This window comes from Somniosus microcephalus, chromosome 32 (genome assembly GCF_052327205.1).
Source record: "Somniosus microcephalus isolate GS21.2 chromosome 32, FLI_Smic_1.0, whole genome shotgun sequence".
Classification (NCBI taxonomy): domain Eukaryota; kingdom Metazoa; phylum Chordata; class Chondrichthyes; order Squaliformes; family Somniosidae; genus Somniosus; species Somniosus microcephalus.
In genome coordinates, this window is record NC_141018.1 from 36629834 (window position 1) to 36650359 (window position 20526).

Here is a 20526-nt window from a genome sequence, read left to right on the forward strand (position 1 = left end):
AATAAAAAGATAAATCTTATTTTCAGTGCACAATAATTATATAATCAATTAAAAACCAAGAAATCATGAAACGTTCTGCCTATCAAACCTATTCCTCCCACAGCCCGTGTACACTCTCCCCTATCACGGACTCTACCCACCCATTTAATCTCCTCCCACAGCCCATTTACACTCTCCCCTATCACGGACTCTACCCACCCATTTAATCTCCTCCCACAGCCCGTGTACACTCTCCCCTATCATGGACTCTACCCACCCATTTAATCTCCTCCCACAGCCCATGTACACTCTCCCCTATCACAGACTCTACCCACACATTTAATCTCCTCCCACAGCCCATGTACACTCTCCCCTATCACTGACTCTACCCACCCATTTAATCTCCTCCCACAGCCCATGTACACTCTCCCCTATCACAGACTCTACCCACCCATTTAATCTCCTCCCACAGCCCATGTACACTCTCCCCTATCACAGACTCTACCCACCCATTTAATCTCCTCCCACAGCCCAAGTACACTCTCCCCTATCACAGACTCTACCCACCCATTTAATCTCCTCCCACAGCCCATGTACACTCTCCCCTATCATGGACTCTACCCACCCATTTAATCTCCTCCCACAGCCCGTGTACACTCTCCCCTATCATGGACTCCATCCACCCATTGAATCTCCTCCCACAGCCAGTGTACACTCTCCCCTATCATGGACTCTACCCACCCATTTAATCTCCTCCCACAGCCCATGTATACTCTCCCCTATCACGGACTCTCCAGGCATTTAATCTCCCGAGGGAAAGTTCAGTGTAAACATTCCCCAACACCGAGGGGGAATCGAACAGAATGTTGATCCATCCTCACATCTCCACTGTTGCACCCCGGCCTGCTGCTCCCCACAGGAACCAGCACAGCCTCGCCTTGTCCCCATCCCTCCATCCCGGTTCCCAGCCCCAGAATGACCCTGCAGGGTTAGAGTTTTAAGAACAAGAGTGAAAAGAGGAAAATTAAATGACAAGAACGAAAGCACGAGGGGGAAAAAGACACGGAGAAAAATCATAACACGAGGGGGCAGGGTCGACACAGATTTATGAAAAGGAAATCGTATTTGACAAACCTAACTGAGTTTTTTGAGGTTGTAACCAGTAAGGGCTCAGAGAAAGTTGTGCCTAGGCACTTAGTTTGACAGTTGAGGGTTAATAATCTGATGCTGATATTCATTAGTGCTTATTACCCAGCACGTGAGCTGGGAATGAACAACACCCGTCAGTGCAGCAAGCCTGGTGCCCTCAACCTGCCAGTAGCCCAAGGGTTAAGTGGATTTCACTGTTTAACAAAACAGTTTTGAATCCGACTGTCAGACGGGCTGCTCTCCCCTCCCACTCCCGCCGCCCCTGCCCCTCTCGCTGGGTGATGCCGCTCCTCACCTCGTGGCTCTGCTGCTGCAGGGTGGAGAGCTCCCGCTGGTACAGCTCGGCAGCGAACGGGTGCACCTCCGGTAACTGGGCGTTGCCATTCATCAGCTCCGTCACCGTCTCTTCCGCAACGCCTTTGCGAACCGCGGCATTGATTCGTGACACAGCTTCCAGCACTGAAACAAGAACTCGCCATTAGATTTCGTTCGGGAGCCCGAATATGGTCATTTCATGGTTTGCACAGTCTCTCCGAATAAAACGCACCAAGATTAACTCTACACTGTCCCATCAAACACTCCCAGGGCGGGTACAGCACGGGTTAGATACAGAGTAAAGCTCCCTCTACACTGTCCCCATCAAACACTCCCAGGGCAGGTACATCACGGGTTAGATACAGAGTAAAGCTCCCTCTACACTGTCCCATCAAACACTCCCAGGGCAGGTACAGCACGGGTTAGATACAGAGTAAAGCTCCCTCTACACTGTCGAAGCAAACACTCCCAGGGCAGGTACAGCACGGGTTAGATACAGAGTAAAGCTCCCTCTACACTGTCCCATCAAACACTCCCAGGGCAGGTACAGCAGGGGCTAGATACAGAATAAAGCTCCCTCTACACTGTCCCATCAAACACTCCCAGGGCAGGTACAGCATGGGTTAGATACAGAGTAAAGCTCCCTCTACACTGTCCCATCAAACACTCCCAGGGCAGGTACAGCACGGGTTAGATACAGAGTAAAGCTCCCTCTACACTGTCCCATCAAACACTCCCAGGGCAGGTACAGCACGGGTTAGATACAGAGTAAAGCTCCCTCTACACTGTCCCATCAAACACTCCCAGGCAGGTACAGCACGGGTTAGATACAGAGTAAAGCTCCCGCTTGCCGTTTGCAAAATTGCCATTGCATTGGAAACACTTTTGAGATGTTACAAGGCGTTTTATAAACACATGTTCCTTTCATGTTAGTATTGTTTCCGGAACAATCCATCCTTGATGATGTAATCATCATTTCCCACCACAGGATGTCTCATTAGCTAATAAATGCAGTGATCCTACTGAGAGCCAATGGACTAGAAACTCCTCCTTTCTCTCTCCTGCTTATTCCCTCCTGCCCTGCAGGCAGCCACAGTGACACTGCAACCTACAAATGAAGTCAAGTACATTGATAGAATGACACAGCACAGAGGGAGACCATTCGGCCCATCCTGCCTGGGCCCGTATCCAATTAGTCCCACTCCCCCGCTCTTACCCCATAGCCTTGCACATTCTTCTATTTCAAGCAATTACCCAATTCCCTTTTGAAAGTTACGATTGAATCTGCTTCCACCGCCCTTTCAGGCAGAGCGTTCCAGATCACAGCAACTCGCTGCGGAAAAACAATTCTCAACTCCCCTCTGGCTCTTTTGGTAATTGGGTTAACCAATACCTTTTGCTCGTGTATTGAGGTGGTGATCCACACACCGGTGAACTCCTGCAACAAGGGGCCCGCCCGAATCACCAGAGGGTTGGGGGGGGGGGGGTCACTAATCACCCGGAGGAGGGGGGGGGGGGGGGAGGCACTCTAATCACCGAGCGGTTGGGGGCGTCACTGCAAGCTCCTGTGTGAACGGCCCGTCTCTGCTGAAAGCGGTTGGTCTGGGCTGTGACTGGAACGGAACCGAGTATCAGCTGCTGTGTGGAACGGGCGGCCAATCCGCCACTGCCTGCGATAAATTTCTAGCCCAGTGATCTTTTTTCTTTGATGACATCAGGACGGTCAAATTTAGTCAATAGAGATATTTGTTTAGATTTGCCTAACAACTCCAGCAGTTGAGGCCACTGACACGGGGGAGTGTTCAGGGATGTTATCCATACGGATTTGCAGAAAGCATTTGACGAGGGCGCTCAAGAGATTATTAGTATAATGAGCGTCTACGGAATCGGAGCCAACCCCGAGGACATGGGTGGAAAACTGGTTGGGAGGGTGGATACTGAGAATCGGGATAAAGGGAACATTCTCCGATTGGCGGGATGTGACGAGTGGTGCTTCCCCAGGGGTGTGTTCTGGGGCCTCAGCTTTTCACTGTATAGATCAATGACCTGGTTGAAGGAAGCGAGAGTTGTATATCCGACTTTGTCGATGACATTAACGGAGGAGGCTCAGTAAATTGCGCAGATTGGAGAAGGAAGTTACAGAAGGGACAGATAGACTAAGTGACTGGGCAAAACTATGGTGATGTGGGGACATTTGAGGTCATCCACTTTGGGTTCAAGGAAGACAAATCAGAAGATTTTCTTAATGACGAAAGACTCAGAGCTGTGGGGCAGCAGAGAGATTTCGGGGCCCAGGTACAGGAATCACTAAAAGCCAGTGGGCGGGTAGAAAAAGCAATCCAAAAGGCGAATGGAATGTTGGTCTGTATCTCGGGGGGCTGGAGTACAAAGGGTGGAGGTGATGTTACAGCTGTACCGAGCTCTGGTTAGACCCCACCTGCTAACTGTGAGCAGTTCTGGGCCCGGCCCCTCAGGAGGATATATCGGCCTTGGAGGGGGAGCAGCGCAGATTCACCAGAATGATCCCGGGGCTAAAAGGGTTAAATTATGAGGCCAGGTTGCCCAGACTGGGCCGGTATTCCCTTCAGTTTAGAAGGCTGAGAGGTGATCAAATTTAGGTGTTTGAAAGGAGTCGATAGGGTAGATAGAGAGAAACTATTTCCTCTGGGCGGGGCGGGGGGGGGGAGGGGGCAGTACCTTAAAACTAGAGCCAGGCCGTTCAAGGGTGATGTCACGAAGCACTTTTTCACACAAAGGGGAGTGGAAATCTGGAATTCCCTCCCCACAAAAAGCTGTGGATGCTGGGGGGTCAACTGAAATTTTCAAGATGGGTAAGGGTATTGTGGGATATGGATCAAAGGCGGGTAAGATGGGGTTGAGGTACAGATCAACCATGATCTAATTGAATGGTGGAACAGGCTCGAGGGGCTGAATGGCATCCTCCTGTTCCTGTGTAACAGGCTCGAGGGGCTGAATGGTCTCCTCCTGTTCCTGTGTAACAGGCTCGAGGGGCTGAACGGCCTCCTCCTGTTTCTGTGTAACAGGCTCGAGGGGTTGAACGGCCTCCTCCTGTTCCTGTGTAACAGGCTCGAGGGGCTGAACGGCCTCCTCCTGTTCCTGTGTAACAGGCTCGAGGGGCTGAACGGCCTCCTCCTGTTCCTGTGTAACAGGCTCGAGGGGCTGAACGGCCTCCTCCTGTTCCTGTGTAACAGGCTCGAGGGGCTGAACGGCCTCCTCCTGTTCCTGTGTAACAGGCTCGAGGGGTTGAACGGCCTCCTCCTGTTCCTGTGTAACAGGCTCGAGGGGCTGAACGGCCTCCTCCTGTTCCTGTGTAACAGGCTCGAGGGGCTGAACGACCTCCTCCTGTTCCTGTGTAACAGGCTCGAGGGGTTGAACGGCCTCCTCCTGTTCCTGTGTAACAGGCTCGAGGGGTTGAATGGCCTCCTCCTCTTCCTGTGTAACAGGCTCGAGGGGCTGAACGGCCTCCTCCTGTTCCTGTGTAACAGGCTCGAGGGGCTGAATGACCTCCTCCTGTTCCTGTGTAACAGGCTCGAGGGGTTGAATGACCTCCTCCTGATCCTGTGTAACAGGCTCGAGGGGCTGAATGACCTCCTCCTGATCCTGTGAGATGACAGATACTCACTTTTCTTGAATCTATGAGAATCTTCGTTGGCCTGCTCCACTTCGAACTGCAGCTCTTCCTTCGTTAGGGGCTCATTTGAGCCTTGCTCCTGGGGAACAATGGATGATTGGGGTTGAAGGGAGAGAGATTAGCAATGTGTAATGTCTGTGGATCGCTCTTAAATATGTTAATATATTTCAATCCAGTATTCATTCTCATTCTCCTTTTCTCTAAATGCTGCCGGAGATGTTTTAGCAAATGTAATAATTCCAGGTGCAACGTGTGACCTCCCGACTCATAAAATCAGAGAATACAGCACAGAAAGATATTCGGCCCATCGTGCCTGTGCCGGCTCTTTGAACGAGCTCTCCAATTAGTCCCACTCCCCCCTGCTCTTTCCCCAGAGCCCTGCAAAATTTTCCCTTCAAGTATTTATCCAATTCCCCGAGTGAAAGTTACTACTGAATCTGCTCCCACCGCCCTTTCAGGCAGCGCGTTCCAGATCACAACAACTCGCTGTTGTAAAAATGTGTTTCCTCATCTCCCCATTCTTCTGCCGATTCTCCTCATTCCCTACCTGCGCTTTCAGCTGTTTGGCGGAGACGAGCTGTTTGAGGTACCAGTCGCAGTTGTCCAGCTCCAACCCTCGCAGGCCCAAGGCCGGGGACTTCAGGGCATTGTACAGGGCGGCCCCGTCTCCTCGCTCCAGGGCTCCGTCCACACTCTTCAGGCCGGACTGTACTGGAATCACAACAGGGCCATGGGTCAGAGGGCAAGTAACGCCATGGGTGAGAAAGGGGCTGCTTGGCTCATCAAAGCAAAACCAAAAGGAGGTTGATTTAAATAAATTTAGTACAGCTGTTCAGAAGAACTTCTTCACCCAAAGTGAGAAACCGTTTGCAATAATCCATCAGGCCGTCCCCTTTTATACCCCAACTCTCCCCATGAGACATCTAGGGGATTACCAACCCTCCGGGATTGCCCTGGAGTCTCCCGGAATTACAGATTAATCTCCAGGGCACGGCTTCGAGCAACACCCAGGAGAAACATCACAGGCATTAAAACAAATTGAGTTTTTTGTTAAATTTTCTTTGAACACTTTTGTTTCCTGGTTATAAAACTAATAGAGATGGGAAAAAGGCAGCTTAACAATCAAGAGTCATCCAATCAGGTAATGAAGAGTCTACTGGCTTTCCGATTGGCTGTGGTTAGGCGGGGCTCCGTGAGGATGGACGTGTTGGACAACCAATGGCGGGACTATGGGGGCGGGGCACCGTGAGGATAGACGTGTTGGACAACCAATGGCGGGACTGTGGGAGCGGGGCACCACGAGGATGGACGTGTTGGACAACCAATGGCGGGACAGTGGGGGCGGGGCACCACGAGGATGGACGTGTTGGGCGACCAATGGCGGGAGAGTGGGTCGGGGCACCGCAAGGATGGACGTGCTGGGCGACCAATGGTGTAAGAGTGGGGGGGCGGGGCACCGTGAGGATGGACGTGTTGGGCGACCAATGGCGGGAGTGGGGGCGGGGCACCATGAGGATGGACCTGTTGGACAACCAATGGCGGGAGAGTGGGGGTGGGGCACCGCGAGGATGGACGTGTTGGACAACCAATGGCGGGAGAGTGGGGGTGGGGCACCGCGAGGATGGACGTGTTGGACAACCAGTGGCGGGAGAGTGAGGGTGGGCCGATTGGAGGCAAGTCATGTGATAAACCTCCAGGAATACATCCAATCGGAGTTGGCGACCCGAGTAAGATCCAACTGCACTTTGAACAGCCGCCATGGTTTTGGCGAACAATTGTCACTCAGATAACGAGAGACTCGCGCTGCCTCTCAACCATACAGTCACTGTCGCTGGGGCGCAGGGGGTTCCACGGGCCCCCATCACACTCCGTTACCTCATCCAAGTGGCTGTTCTTCAATATGCGAACCCAGGCTGTTCAACCGTGAGTGCATCGCAGCCCACCCCCCATCCATTCTCGCCACAGATCCACACACAGCAGCCCTGGCTGATGATTGTTCTTACCCCCCACCCCCCCCCACAGATACCCACACCCCACCCAGGGTAAAGGCTTCACATCCTGAACGGGTTCTGTTGGGTTGCGACGCTTATCAAACTTACGGTTGACTTTATTGACATTGCCCTGGATCTCGGCCTGTGTGAGGAGCTCTTCATAAACATCTCTCTCGTCCTGGGGGCTCCCAGGCACGTCCTGCAAAAAAAAAAAAAATCATAGGAGATATTTCAGTCTCCTGTTCCTTTCCCTCACTCGAGGTCTTGGGCCTCACAACCCACTCGGGTACCGGGCCGCAAGAGGCCATCCTTTATACGCGAGTGTGATATCTTCAGACACAACATGTACATACACAACAGCACAACATGGCTTCCGGTAAGAACTGTACTGCACATGGCTTTATTATATACATCAGTAGTCCACCAGGTGGCTCTATTACACTTCTCCCTCCTTATTGAAGAAGTTAATCACAGCAAATAATCAGTGTACATGACTTGCATGGTATACACAACTCTTGGTATACATTTCTCAAATTCGACTACAGAATTCTGTAACACCAACAAAAGATATGAACTTATTTTCCATATTTACAGATTAAACTTAACTACTAGTTTTCTGTTTCGAAGAGGATACCTTCTTTCTTGAACAGAACTTTCAGATCTTGTTGTAGGACTTGGACGCATTCTCGGCTGAGCCTGAGGAGAGTTTTTCTCCAAGGGCTGACCTTGATCGACATTTGGACTCTCTACACTTTCAGACTGTTTGTCTGCCTGACTCGGGCTCAGTCTTAAATTCTGACTTTGTCTTGGACTTGTTTCTGGCACGTCTGATGTAGGATTTGCTTCTGGTACTCTACTTGTCACAAGACTCTCTGACTCATTAGAATAAATTGAATCATCTCAGCTTTCAAATCCTTCCACATCTGCAAGGTAAGATATGATCAAAGTGAACAAACCTAACCTTTTCATGATTAAACATCTTGACCAAATATGTGCGAGGGCCACATATCTTCACTACTCTTCCTGGTAACCACTTTAACCATTTATGGTGATAGTTCTTCACTCTAACCTTCTGGTTCAACTTTACACTTATCCAACTTTATCATGACTCTCTTTCTGCCTTGATTGTTTCTCTTCTACGGAATGTGCCAAGTTTGGCTTTAACAACAAGAACCTGGTTTGTGGCTGTCGTTTGAGAAGCAACGCTGCTGGTTTTCTACCAGTAGTGGTAGGAGGAATATTCCGATAGGCAATCAGACAATTTGCCAGTTTGTGGTCCAACGACAACTGACGTTTCTTTGGATTTGGATCCAACATTTGCTTGATGAGGGCACGTTTGACAATTTGTACTGTGCGCTCTGCTGCACCGTCTGAAGCAGGGTGGTACGGTGGAACTTTGTATGTTTCACACCGTTTCTGCTCATGAACTGTGTGAACTCTTCGGAACAAAACTGTGGCCCATTATCAGACACAATTTCTTCTGAGAGGCCGTATGAAGAAAACAGTCTTCGCAAATTGTCGAGCGTTTCGCTTGTTGTTATTATCCACATCGGAAACACCTCTACCCACTTCGAGTGACTATCTATCACTATGAACAATTGCTTCCTTCCAGCTCAGCAAAATCTACATGTAACCTTTGCCACACCCTAGGAGGCCATTTCCATGGCTGTAATGGTACTGATGGTAGTTTCTTACTCACCGATTGACATGTTGTACACTGGTTGACTATGTACTCTATCTCTATCTAAACCTGGCCACCATAAGTAACTGCGTGCAAAGCTCTTGGTCAAGCACATTCCCAGGTGCTGGTCATGAAGATCTCCTAACAATTTTGACCTGAACCTATTTGGGATATCCACTCTTGCTCCCTACGTGATACAATCTTTATCCACAGACAATTCATTCCTACGAATGAAGTATGGATGGATATCTTCCTCTGATACCTGATTTGGCCATCCATTTGCTATGTAATCATACACCTTTGACATAATTGGGTCACGTTCGGTTGCCCTACCAATCTCTTCAGCTGTGACTGGCAGCTTATCACTGTATGAGAAACAGAACACTTCTTCCTTATTGGGTGTAACTTGTGATGGGGATGGCAACCTGGACATAGCATCAGCATTACTGTGATCAGCTGATCGTCTGTACTCAATGCCATACGTGTACGCTGACAAAAATCAAAGCCCATCTCTGCATTGCAGCTATGGTTGGAACTGGGGACTGTGGATGGAGGATTGCTGTCAGCGGCTTATGGTCAGTAACTATGGTAAACTTACGACCAAACAAGTATGTGTGAAACTTCTTGACCCCAAAAATCAATGATAAAGCTTCCCTTTCGCTCTGCGCATAATTCCGCTCACTAGCACTGAGAGTGCGTGAAGCAAAAGCAATTGGTCTCTCCTCCCCACGATCCAGTACATGAGAGATCACTAGGTCTAGGGGGCAGAGTCTAAAAATTATAGAGCCATACCTTTCAGGAGTGAAATTAGGAAACACTTCTACACACAAAGGGTGGTAGAAGGTTGGAACACTCTTCCGCACATGGCAACTGATGCTAGATCAATTGTTAATTTTAAATCGGAAATTGATAGATTTTTGTTAACCAAAGGTATTAAAGGATATAGGCCAAAGGCAGGTAGATGGAGTTAGGTCGCAGATCATCCATGATCTCACTGTATGGCGGAACAGGCTCGAGGGACTCAATGGCCTCCTCCTGTTCCTATGATCACGCACAGTATGTCACCCCCACCGTGCCCGGTCGATGCCCACCGTACACTGTCCTCACAGACCCCCCACCACCGATTGATGCCCACCTTATTCCTGGCATTCACCATCTTCTCGCGTTTGGCAGCACTCAGGGTGTCCTGATACAGCACGCTCTGACTCGGATCCAAGTTCACCAGCATGGCGTTGGGGTTCTTCATTGCCGCCAGAGTCTCCCCTGGGATGCCCTTCTCCACGGCATCATTGATGGCAATGACGGCAGCATGCACTGAGGGCAGACAAACCTCAATTAGCAGAATATCGCTTTTAAAAAAAGGAATTTTGTCTACCCTCAACTGGCTCTCCCGCTGTGCGCGGATTGTCTTAGTTTTAAAATCCTAGTGTTCAAATCCCTCCGTGGCCTCGCCCCTCCCTATCCCTGTAACCTCCTCCAGCCCGACAACCCTCCGAGATCTCTGCACTCCTCCAATTCTGGCCTCTTGAGCATCCCCCGATTATAATCGCTCTACCATTGGCGGCCGTGCCTTCGGCTGCCTGGGCCCCAAGCTCTGGAATTCCCTCCCTAAACCTCTCCGCCTCACTCTTCCTTTAAGACGCTCCTTAAAAACTTCCTCTTTGGCCAAGCTTTTGGTCACCTGTCCGAATATCTCATGTGACTCGGTGTCAAATTTTGTTTGATTACGCTTCAGGTGAAGCACCTTGGGACGTTTTACGACGTTAAAGGTGCTACATAAATGCAAGTTGTTGTTGTTGGCTCTCGCTGGGTAGAGTTCCACAGACAGCAGCCTCCCCGAGGGGTCACTCGTTCGAGAGTCTGGACAGAGAGCGTGTCACAGCTAACGCCGATCCTCTCCTTGACCAAAGTCAACACACACATCACCCAGCCCAAGTCAAGGTTAGCGATCAGGAGAGATAGTTCGGACCGATTTCAACCCCTCCCCAGCCCGGGGGGGGGCGGGAGGGCGCTGCCGTGATTTGTTGAACCTCCATTGCAGTCCCAGTTGGGAACGTGAAGCACTTTCGGAGCAAGACTGAACAAACAACAAGACCCCAACCCACAGGGTCTGAACCCCGACATCACTTACAGGCAGCCTCATCCACCGACAGCTCATTGGCCAGAATCCCCCCGATCTTACTGAACGCGGGCATCTGAATCCCGTACTTCTCCAGCTCCCGCTTCATGTTGTTGATTTCCTCCTCTGCAACCGACAGGTGAGAAACAGGAGTTAGGGACTGAGTTTTGACAGTGCGGTGGGTTAAAATTCCCCCGCACACCCAGCCCCCCGCACCCTCGCCCTCCCTGGCCCCTCGCCGCCCCCGCCCTCCTTGGCCACGCACCCTCCCTGCCCCCTACCCCACCCTCCCTGCCCCCGCGCCCTCCCCCTCACCGTCCCCCTGACCCCGCACCACATCCCGTGCCCTCACACTCCCCGTCACCCGCCTCCCTTGCCCCCTCCCTCCCCCTCCCCGCCTTCCCTGCACCCCCTCCTTCCCTGCACCCCCTCCTTCCCTGCACCCCCTCCTTCCCTGCCCCCACCCTCCCTGCCCCCGCGCCCCCACACCCTCACACTCCCCGTCACCCGCCTCCCTTGCCCCCTCCCTCCCCCTCCTTCCCTGCCCCCACCCTCCCTGCCCCCGCGCCCCCACCCTCGCTGCCCCCGCACCCTCACACTCCCCGTCACCCGCCTCCCCCCCTCCAGCACCCTTGCCTTCCCCTTTCCCTGCTGCACCCTGTCCCCTCCCCCCACGCCAACCTCTCTCTCCAACTCTCCACCCCTCACACCATGATCCAAATGGAGGGAAGTTGAGGAAATGGGAATTCTTGGGTGGAACTGCCTGATTGTCGGATGCAGCGACGTTAGAAATGGATTCAAGGAATAAATTGTGCTCCTGGTTTCACTCTTTGGAAGAACGACAAGGGACTTCCCCCCTTCGGGAGAAAATTACAATTGCAAATCCACCCACTCCTCAAACCACTCATTTCCAAAATTGATTGTTTGGAATATTCCCAGCTCCCTGAATACACAGGGTAGGAGCAGAGACTGGGAGCTGGCGGGAGGGGGTGTTTTGTACACAGGCTCATGAATTTATGATTTAATGAATTTACATAAAGTCACGACGAGTTTCTGGACACCTCTCGACTCTCCATTGTGTTGCTTGTTGCCTTTGGCTTTGCTGCAGCGATTCTGTACACCGCTCAACAAGATAGATTGGCTCTGGTACAAGATTTGAAAGCGGCTTCGGACTTGGTGTCTGATAAATGTTATCTGTATTTTGCACCTTTGCTGGCTAACCATTAGCGGGACCCGACTGAGGGCTGTGTGCTGGAAATAACTGATTAGATAGCAGCCTTGCTAACAGCCCCGGCAGACTTCTGTCGCTCGGAAAAGCAACCAGATTATTGATTTATTTGCTGGCCTCCTCCCCTGAAGGTGCCGACACATGCTGGGTTACAGCTCGACATGTGCTGCCCGCCCCTTCAGTACCTCTCCCAAATGGCCCCGTGGGTCCGCGCAGCGAAGGTGTTGGGACCCAGACAGATCCCGTTCTCTTCCCCCCCGCCTCCACCGCCACTGCTTAACCCCAAACTCCCCTTACTTTCCAACAAAGGGTCGTTGAACAGCGATCAGGAGCGGTAATCCTGGCTGCTTTACCTCTTCCCAGAACAAGAGGCTGTCAGCCCAAACTGAATGCCCAACTCGTTGAGATCAGCTCACTCAGAACTTCGCCCTGACACAGGCCAGGAACCACAGAAATTTCAGCATGGAAGGAGGCCATTCAGCCCATCATGCCTATGCCGGTGCAAACTCTTCAACTAGCGCTGTCCCATCTCCCTGCTCATCCCTGGTATCCTTTTCCAGAAGGAGTTCCCACCCGCATTATGGGTAGGGTGGTGTTTAATGGCCCTGTCCTGCGTTGAGTTAGTCAGGATGGCGGTGGGGGGTGGGAGAAAATATCAGCTGGGGCTCCCAGATAATTGACCAGATAATCTGTTTTAGTGATGTTGGTTGAGGGATAAATACTGGCCAGGACACCAGGGAGAACTCCTTCTTCAAAACAGTGCACAGACGGGGCCTCGGTTTAATGACTATCCGAAAGACGGCACCTCAGACAGTGCAGCGCTCCCTCAGTACTGCACCTCCGACAGTGCGGCGCTCCCTCAGTACTGCCCCTCCGACAATGCGGCGCTCCCTCAGTACTGCCCCTCCGACAGTGCGGCGCTCCCTCAGTACTGCCCCTCCGACAATGCGGCGCTCCCTCAGTACTGCCCCTCCGACAGTGCGGCGCTCCCTCAGTACTGCCCCACCGACAGTGCGGCGCTCCCTCAGTACTGCCCCTCCGACAGTGCAGCGCTCCCTCAGTACTGCACCTCCGACAATGCGGCGCTCCCTCAGTACTGCCCCTCCGACAGTGCAGTGCTCCCTCAGTACTGCACTGGAGCGTCAGCCTGGATTTTTGGGCTCAATCCTCTGGAGTGGGACTTGAACCCACAACCTTCTGACAGAGGCAAAAGTGCTGCCCACTGAGCCCCAACCGACAGCTGGGGATTCTGCTCTCCATACCCACCCGCCCGCACTTTCTTGTGGGCGACAGGTGATAGAGATTTGAACAGATCCCTTCATGTTACCAAATACCCCATCAAGCCACACCTGGGACATTACCTTCAGGGCGTAACCATCGCGACACGCCTCCCGGGAGCCCCATATGGACAAGCTCTCGTGTTCCCTCTTAACCACAGCCTGTTGGTACATCCCATGGAGCTGGAGAGCGGTTGGACCCTTCTCCTCCCACACAGTCAGTGTGGACTCGAACTTCACAGACAGCAGCCCAGTCCGAGAAACCATGCAATGTCCGAGGAGGAACCAGCAGAAACTCTGCTCCTGGCCCCCCGACAACAGCGCCCCCAATAACACCAAGCCCCTGGGGTGTCCAGCACCCCCCGACCCCGAGCAAAAACCCGCCAGGCATAGACGCAGCGGCTGAGCATGGTAGTACCCACGAGCACTGCCACTCCCCGGGAACCAATCCCAAATCCAACCACACAACCCTAGCCACATGGTCAGTGATGCAAGAAAACTACTAGGCACTTGGTCTAAGCATTAAACAAAGCTTTAATCAACTGTTTTACAACATGTAGGTCTAGTTGTGTCCTTCACTCGTTCCTGTTAAGAATGTCCTGCGCAAGCTGGGCCCGTGCCCGAGTATTTATACTCTCCCTGGACAGCGCCACCCGTAGGCCGCTCAGTATTATTTCATAAGTCTTTCTTTCATGAATGACTGATTCATGTCAGTGAGGTCACTCACTACCCACAGCGTACCGTGTACACGGCCCCGTGCGCACAGCGCCCCGGGCACGTACCACCCCCCCCGTGCACTGTACACTATAAATGAAACGTGCCGACATGTTGCAACCAAAGCCCACGTGCAATTTATTGAAGATCTTCATCGTTTATGACAATCGGCCAAGACACTGAGCCATCCTCACCTGTGAAAGCAACTTTTCCATAAAGGTCCTGAATCTGTGGAGCCAATCCCAGTTTAAAGAGGTACAAACTGCGGAAGGAATGGAGAGGATAAGTCAGAGCACAGTCCCGGTGCCTGTAACACCGCCCTGCCCTGTCGCCCTGCCCCAATCCCCAGCGCTCTCCCCTCCCTCAGCTCGTGGTCTCCTGCTGGCCCCTCGTGCAGCCTGGCCTCAGTGCCACCCACAGCTGGCCACTGTCCATTGGTCAGTCTGGACAGCAAGTCTGATCCGGCCCTCAGCCGATGTCCACACCCACACGCTGTCCAGTGGAGCGGGGGGATGGGGTGTCCCCGGATAGCGATCAGGGAGAGGGAGCCTGGCTGATTTTTCTCCCCCCACAGAAGGGCACGTGGCCAGCTGGACACCACCACCCTGGGATCCTGCATGTTTGAGGGACGTTACTCAGGGCTGGGTCGGACGGCCAAGGCGAGACTGGGGACTCATTGGGTTTGGGTTGTGAGAGGCCTCCACCATTGCCTGGACCTCCCCAGTCATTGATACCCGGACTTCATGGGTTAAATTACGAGGTGCGATTACACAAACTAGGGTTGTGCTCCCTAGAATTTAGAAGGTTAAGGGGTGATCTGATCGAAGTTTTCAGGATATTAAGGGGAACAGATAGGGTCGATAGAGAGAAACTATTTCTGCTGGTTGGGGATTCTAGGACTAGGGGGCAGAGTCTAAAAATTAGAGCCAGACCTTTCAGGAGTGAAATTAGGAAACACTTCTACACACAAAGGGTGATAGAAGTTTGGAACTCTCTTCCGCAAACAGCAATTGATGCTGGATCAATTGTTAATTTTAAATCTGAGATTCATAGCTTTCTGTTAACCAAAGGTATTGAGGGGTACGGGGCAAAGGCGGGTTTATGGAGTTAGATCACAGATCAGCCATGATCTCACTGAATGGCGGAACAGGTTCGCGGGGCTGAATGGCCTCCTCCTGTGGCTGAATGGCCTCCTCCTGTTCCTGTGGTCCCAGGCTCCTTGTGGCCATTTTGAGCCAACAAGAACAGTAAATTCTATTAATACAGAGCTACTGAAGGAACGCAAAGGGTTAACCGTCAACCTCCTTCCAGTCATTCACAAATATGGATTTTCTCCGTGACACACACACACACACACCTCTTTCTTGTGATCAGGAGGGAGAACCCGGTCTTAGCCCCGAGGAGCAGTCAATTGTAGCCCCTCCTCCCTCGATCCCAGCCGAGATAAGCTCACAGCACAAGCCGGGGTGGAGTAACTGTCCGGGTCCGAGTGGCTCTGTACCACATCGGGCAGCACATTTACTCCCCGGGTCATGGGGGGCGGGGGCAGTGAAAGACTGGTGTTCTTTTTGATACTTGTGGTGAGTGAATATGTCCTAATTCTTCATTTAAAGGAACATTCCCGAAGCAAAGTGCGTCCTTAACTCAAATGAAATGCGTTGAACGGAGGACCGGTAACACTGCTCTCTCACCCGCTGCTGAAACCCTCATCCATGCCTTAGTTACCGCCAGACTCGACTATTCCAACGCTCTCCTGGCCGGCCTCCCATGTTCTACCCTACGTAAGCTTCAGCTCATCCGAAACTCTGCTGCCCAGTGTTCTAACTCGCACCAAGTCTCGTTCACCCATCATCCCGGTGCTCGCTGACCTACACTGGCTCCTGGTTAAGCAACGCCTCGATTAAAAAAATTAACCTTGCTTTCAAATGAACTCCATGGCATCGCCCCCTCCCTATCTCACTAACCTCCTCCAGCCCAACAACCCCCCCGAGATCTCTGCGCTCCTCTAATTCTGCCCTCTTGAGCATCCCCCGATTTTAATCGCTCCACCATTGGCGGCCGTGCCTTCAGCTGCCTGGGCCCTAAGCTCTGGAATTCCCTCCCGAAACCTCTCCACCTCTCTCTCCTCCTTTAAGACGCTCCTTAAAACCTCCCTCTTTGACCAAGCCTTTGATCACCTGCCCCAATATCTTATGTGGCTCGGTGTCAAATTTCAGTTGATAATCGCCTTGGGGCGTTTTACTATGTTAAAGGCGCTATATAAGTGCAAGTTGTGGTTGTGTCAGATGCAGCCTGTGCTCTCTGCCCAGGGTAGGTCGTTGGGCAAGAGGCCGAGTGAGCGGGGGCCAATCGGACTCACAGTAAGGGACAACAGTCCTCGACTGGCATTGGCACAGCTCTTGGCCAGATGTTGTCCTTGGTGTAACCCCATTAGCGAGAACATTAACGGTCACTGAATAATCAGCCTGGCATTTCCTGACCTGAACTGCGAGGCCTGAGCCGGGAATAGCAGCACTGGGAAATGATCTGCCCCACAACAGGAAATGACTGGATGAAGACAAACTGTTCCTTTATACGCTGACTCATGACCTCAGCAGCAGTTTAACCCAGGAACTCTCCGCTCTACTGCCCGACTCTCCCTGGACCCCTTCAGATCGGAGGCTCAATCCAGCCAAACCGACAAGAGACCCCCGCCTCCCCTTTTTCTGAATGGCAAGAGACTCCCTCTGTCGAAGGCAGCAAGGCTCCCCTGGGGATACTGCTGCTGTGACTCCTCTCAAGTCCCATTCCAACCCCTTCTTCCCCCTCCCCCGCTCGCTGCTCGACCCGAGCCTGGTCTGAGCCGGAGCGGCGTTGGAGGAGGGGCTACTGGCCTCAGCACCTCGGGTTCGGGATGGGGATCAATGTCAACCAGCATTGGGGACCGCGGGAAAACAGCAATTGTGTGGATTCGGTTAGGCCCCGATGCACCCCCTGGTTGAACAGTCCGCCGAGACGGCCCCCCCCCCCATCCCCGGCCAGGCTCACACGCGGGCATGGGGTGCCCGTGAAGCTGCAGGAGCGGTGAGGAGAGGGGTCGAAAAGAAGCAGAATATCCTACACGTTAAAACCTGCCTTACCTTTCTGCTCACTGGCCCCCAATATCACCAAGTGCCTCTATTGGATAGCAAAAGCTGCCTGCTCATCTGTTATTGATAGACATTATTAATAACCTGCTGGTAAGGAAACCTCCCTCTCTCTATAATATCTTGGTAGCTTCAAGGTCCTTTTTGTTCAGAAACTCATCCGTGATCAGTCTGAAAATGTTCCCTTTAGTCCCAATAACTCTTTGGTAACGAGATTTATTTGTATACGCCAGAACTGGCTGCCTGTGTACTTCTGGATGTCGCTTGATTTCTCCCTGAATCTTCTCACAGTGTGCACAGCCTGAAATAGTGACCGTCGGTCTGGTTCTATATTTAAATCCAAGTATGGGGGATAAATGATTCCAGCAGCTAGAACAGGATGCATCGATTCCCGGTTATACTGGCCTTTCACTCTTTGCCTTTTGTAATTCCACCAATGTTGTTGTGCTCGTCAGTGTCGGGCCTCGGACTGAACATTGCCCAGTGCAGCCCGCAGTTTGCCCAAAGTCCGGGAGAAGCGTCACTGCTCCAGCAATCTGCGGTCGGGTATATTCGCACATGGCGGGAGATATTGAGGGTTGCTGCCTTCTTCAAAACCAGTAAAGGGGGGGGGGGGCAGATTGGGAGCAGGGTCAGGGCTTCGAGTTCTGACATCTGCTCCTCACGGGACACAGAGCGCTCATGGGAGAAGCGCCCGACTGTACAGACCGTGGGTGTCCTCCTTGAGGTAAGAAAACTACTAGGCACTTGGTCTAAGCTTTAAACAAAGCTCACAACATGGAGGTCTAGTTGTGTCCTTCACTAGTTCCTGTTAAGAATGTCCTGCGCAAGCTGGGCCCGTGCCCGAGTATTTATACTCTCCCTGGACAGCGCCACCCGCAGGCCGCTCGGTATTATTTCATAAGTCTTTCTTTCATGAATGACTGATTCATGTCACTCCCCACTTATTTTCAGAGAGCTGCACTGTCTGGTCCACAATCTAACAGGGAGCGACATGGAAAAACCCCGCACTCAAGCCCTGCATTGCGATTTAGACGCCTGACCAGCTCCACACCAGTTGCTGCTGTCTTTCCCGACATGCGAGAGGCAGCAACTGAGCTGCTTCTGGTAAACTTACCGATAGCTTCCATCCTCTGGTTTCGCGCGACCTTCATAATCTCATTCCCACCCTCTCACTCCGGCCAGTTTTCTCCCCTCCTCTCCTGCCGGCACTGTCTCCTGTTGTTCCGCAAAGGCAGTGGGCACCCCGGGCAGCAGTGAACGACAGCGGGCTATTGAACTGCGGGGGGCAGCACCTACGCGTTCAATCCTGCCCGACATCCACACACACGGGAGCAGGAACTTTGTACGATGTAGCCCTCTTCCGAGCTCAAGGGGCACCACTATTAGCAACTAATACAGCAATGAAGGGCCGGGGGGGAATGGCGTATTGAAGTCAGTAAGCTTCAATATTGTGCGCAACTTCTCGTCCATCACTGACAGACTTTCAATCACCAACACAGAGGCTCACATTAAGAGGCAATACCTGAGAGCGTGGATACAGTAGACACATCGAGGCATGTTCTTACGGTCATAGATGTCCGTTGTTTCAGGGTAAAAAATCTACGTCAAAAAGAAACATATAATTGTTAATAAAACAATGCATCTAGTCCATCACAGGTTAATACCAGACCCTTTTAGAAGTATAAATAATTTAGAATGTAAAGTGACACAGCAATCAGAACATCTGTAACCTCTGACTGACCTGGCAAAGCCAGTCACTCCATCCTGTGCTCAGACCTGCACCCTGAGGAGCAATTATACTTTAACTGACCTCACCCAGTGCTTACTTAACGCCGCCGTCCTTATAAAACAGCACATGCTGCATCAGCAATGTTGCAGGAGGTCGGCGAGAATATCGACAAGTCTTCCGTAGTGTTCACTGCCTGCTTCAGACTTACTCCTACTTCTGGTGGCACTTTCCCCCCCGCCCCATTTTGGTGACCCTGTTGTTTTATTAAGCGTTGTGCCCTCCAACGCACGATGAGCAATGCCACAGGAGTCCCGTTAGTCTATTAAAAAAGAATCCCAATGTCCTGCCGCTAACACGTCTGCCACGCTGCAGACACCACATCCCCCGAGGCCCACCGTACGTTACAGATGCAAAAACTATCTTAAAAAAGATAAAGTTCGGCATTGAATCCTGGATTCTTCTGACCCAGAACCAGAAATTTACTGGCAGTTACAATGACCTGAGTTTGTGGGTCCGGGGGGATGCACAAGCGGCCAGAATTGGAGGAGCGCAGAGATCTTGGGGGGTTGTGGGGCTGGAGGAGATTACAGAGATGGGGAGGGGGCGAGGGCCATGGAGGGATTTCGAAACGAGGACGAGAATCTTAAAAATGGAGGCGTTGCCGGACTCGGAGCCAGTGTTGGTCAGCGAGCACAGGGGTGATGGGTGAACGGGACTTGGTGCGAGTTAGGACACGGGCAGCCGAGTTTCAGATGAGCTCAGGTTTACGTAGGGTGGAATGTGGGAGGCCGGCCAGGAGTGCGTTGGAATAGTCAAGTCTAGAGGTAACAAAGGCATGGATGAGGGTTTCAGCCGCGGATGGGCTGAGGCGGGGCGGAGACGGGCGATGTTACGGAGCTGGAAGTAGGCGGTCTCGGTGACGGAGAGGATATGGGGTCGGAAGCTCAGCGCGGGGTTGAACAGGACACAAAGATGGCGAACAGTCTGGTTCAGGAAGGAGATTACCGTTACTTAACTTTGAGTATTGTTTACTAAACAAAAACAACGGTGTGAAGCTTCTTACAGACATAAGAGGGAATTAATTAAACAGAAACAGCAGAATACACACACACACACACACACCACGTAGAGAAACTCCAGAGAATGGCAGCCAACACTACGGTGATAACACAATCCCGACAGGCACTGAACTCACTGCGAGTCACGAGCCACTAAACACGGAACAAAACACGCGTCTCAGCCATTCCAAGGATCGGGAAAGATGCAATGAAGTAGATCAGATCCCGAAAGATGCCCTCTCTCCCCCGTCCCAGTCTCTCCCCAAATGGAGAGCCCAAAACTGCAGGGAACCTGTGGGATCGATGAATGCTCCCAGCTCTGTCCCAATCTCTCACACCAGTGAGTGAGCCCGGGGGGGGCGGTCACAGACTCTCTCTTCTCCAAACGCTGCTGGCGAACCTGTGGGTGAGGGGTCATTTCCAGAATCAACGGGATAAATATTTGCAAGAACCATTAAAATATTCGTTACTTCTCAAAGTGACTGCTACCCTCGGCAGATTGCCCT

At 52.0% G+C, this 20526-nt stretch overlaps 1 protein-coding gene across 1 annotated transcript in view; it reads right to left on the minus strand.

Annotated features, from left to right (window-relative positions):
* iqgap1 (IQ motif containing GTPase activating protein 1) overlaps window positions 1–20526 on the minus strand; it is an 83068-nt gene that overhangs the window by 60268 nt on the left and 2274 nt on the right. The window contains exons 3-10 of the mRNA XM_085972434.1: window positions 18756–18832; window positions 14300–14367; window positions 10899–11012; window positions 9903–10081; window positions 7195–7285; window positions 5643–5806; window positions 5087–5174; window positions 1424–1587 (exon numbers count right to left, since the gene is read on the minus strand). Of these exons, the coding sequence (XP_085828560.1) occupies window positions 1424–1587; window positions 5087–5174; window positions 5643–5806; window positions 7195–7285; window positions 9903–10081; window positions 10899–11012; window positions 14300–14367; window positions 18756–18832 (945 nt within the window). The remainder of the gene's footprint in view (window positions 1–1423; window positions 1588–5086; window positions 5175–5642; window positions 5807–7194; window positions 7286–9902; window positions 10082–10898; window positions 11013–14299; window positions 14368–18755; window positions 18833–20526) is intronic.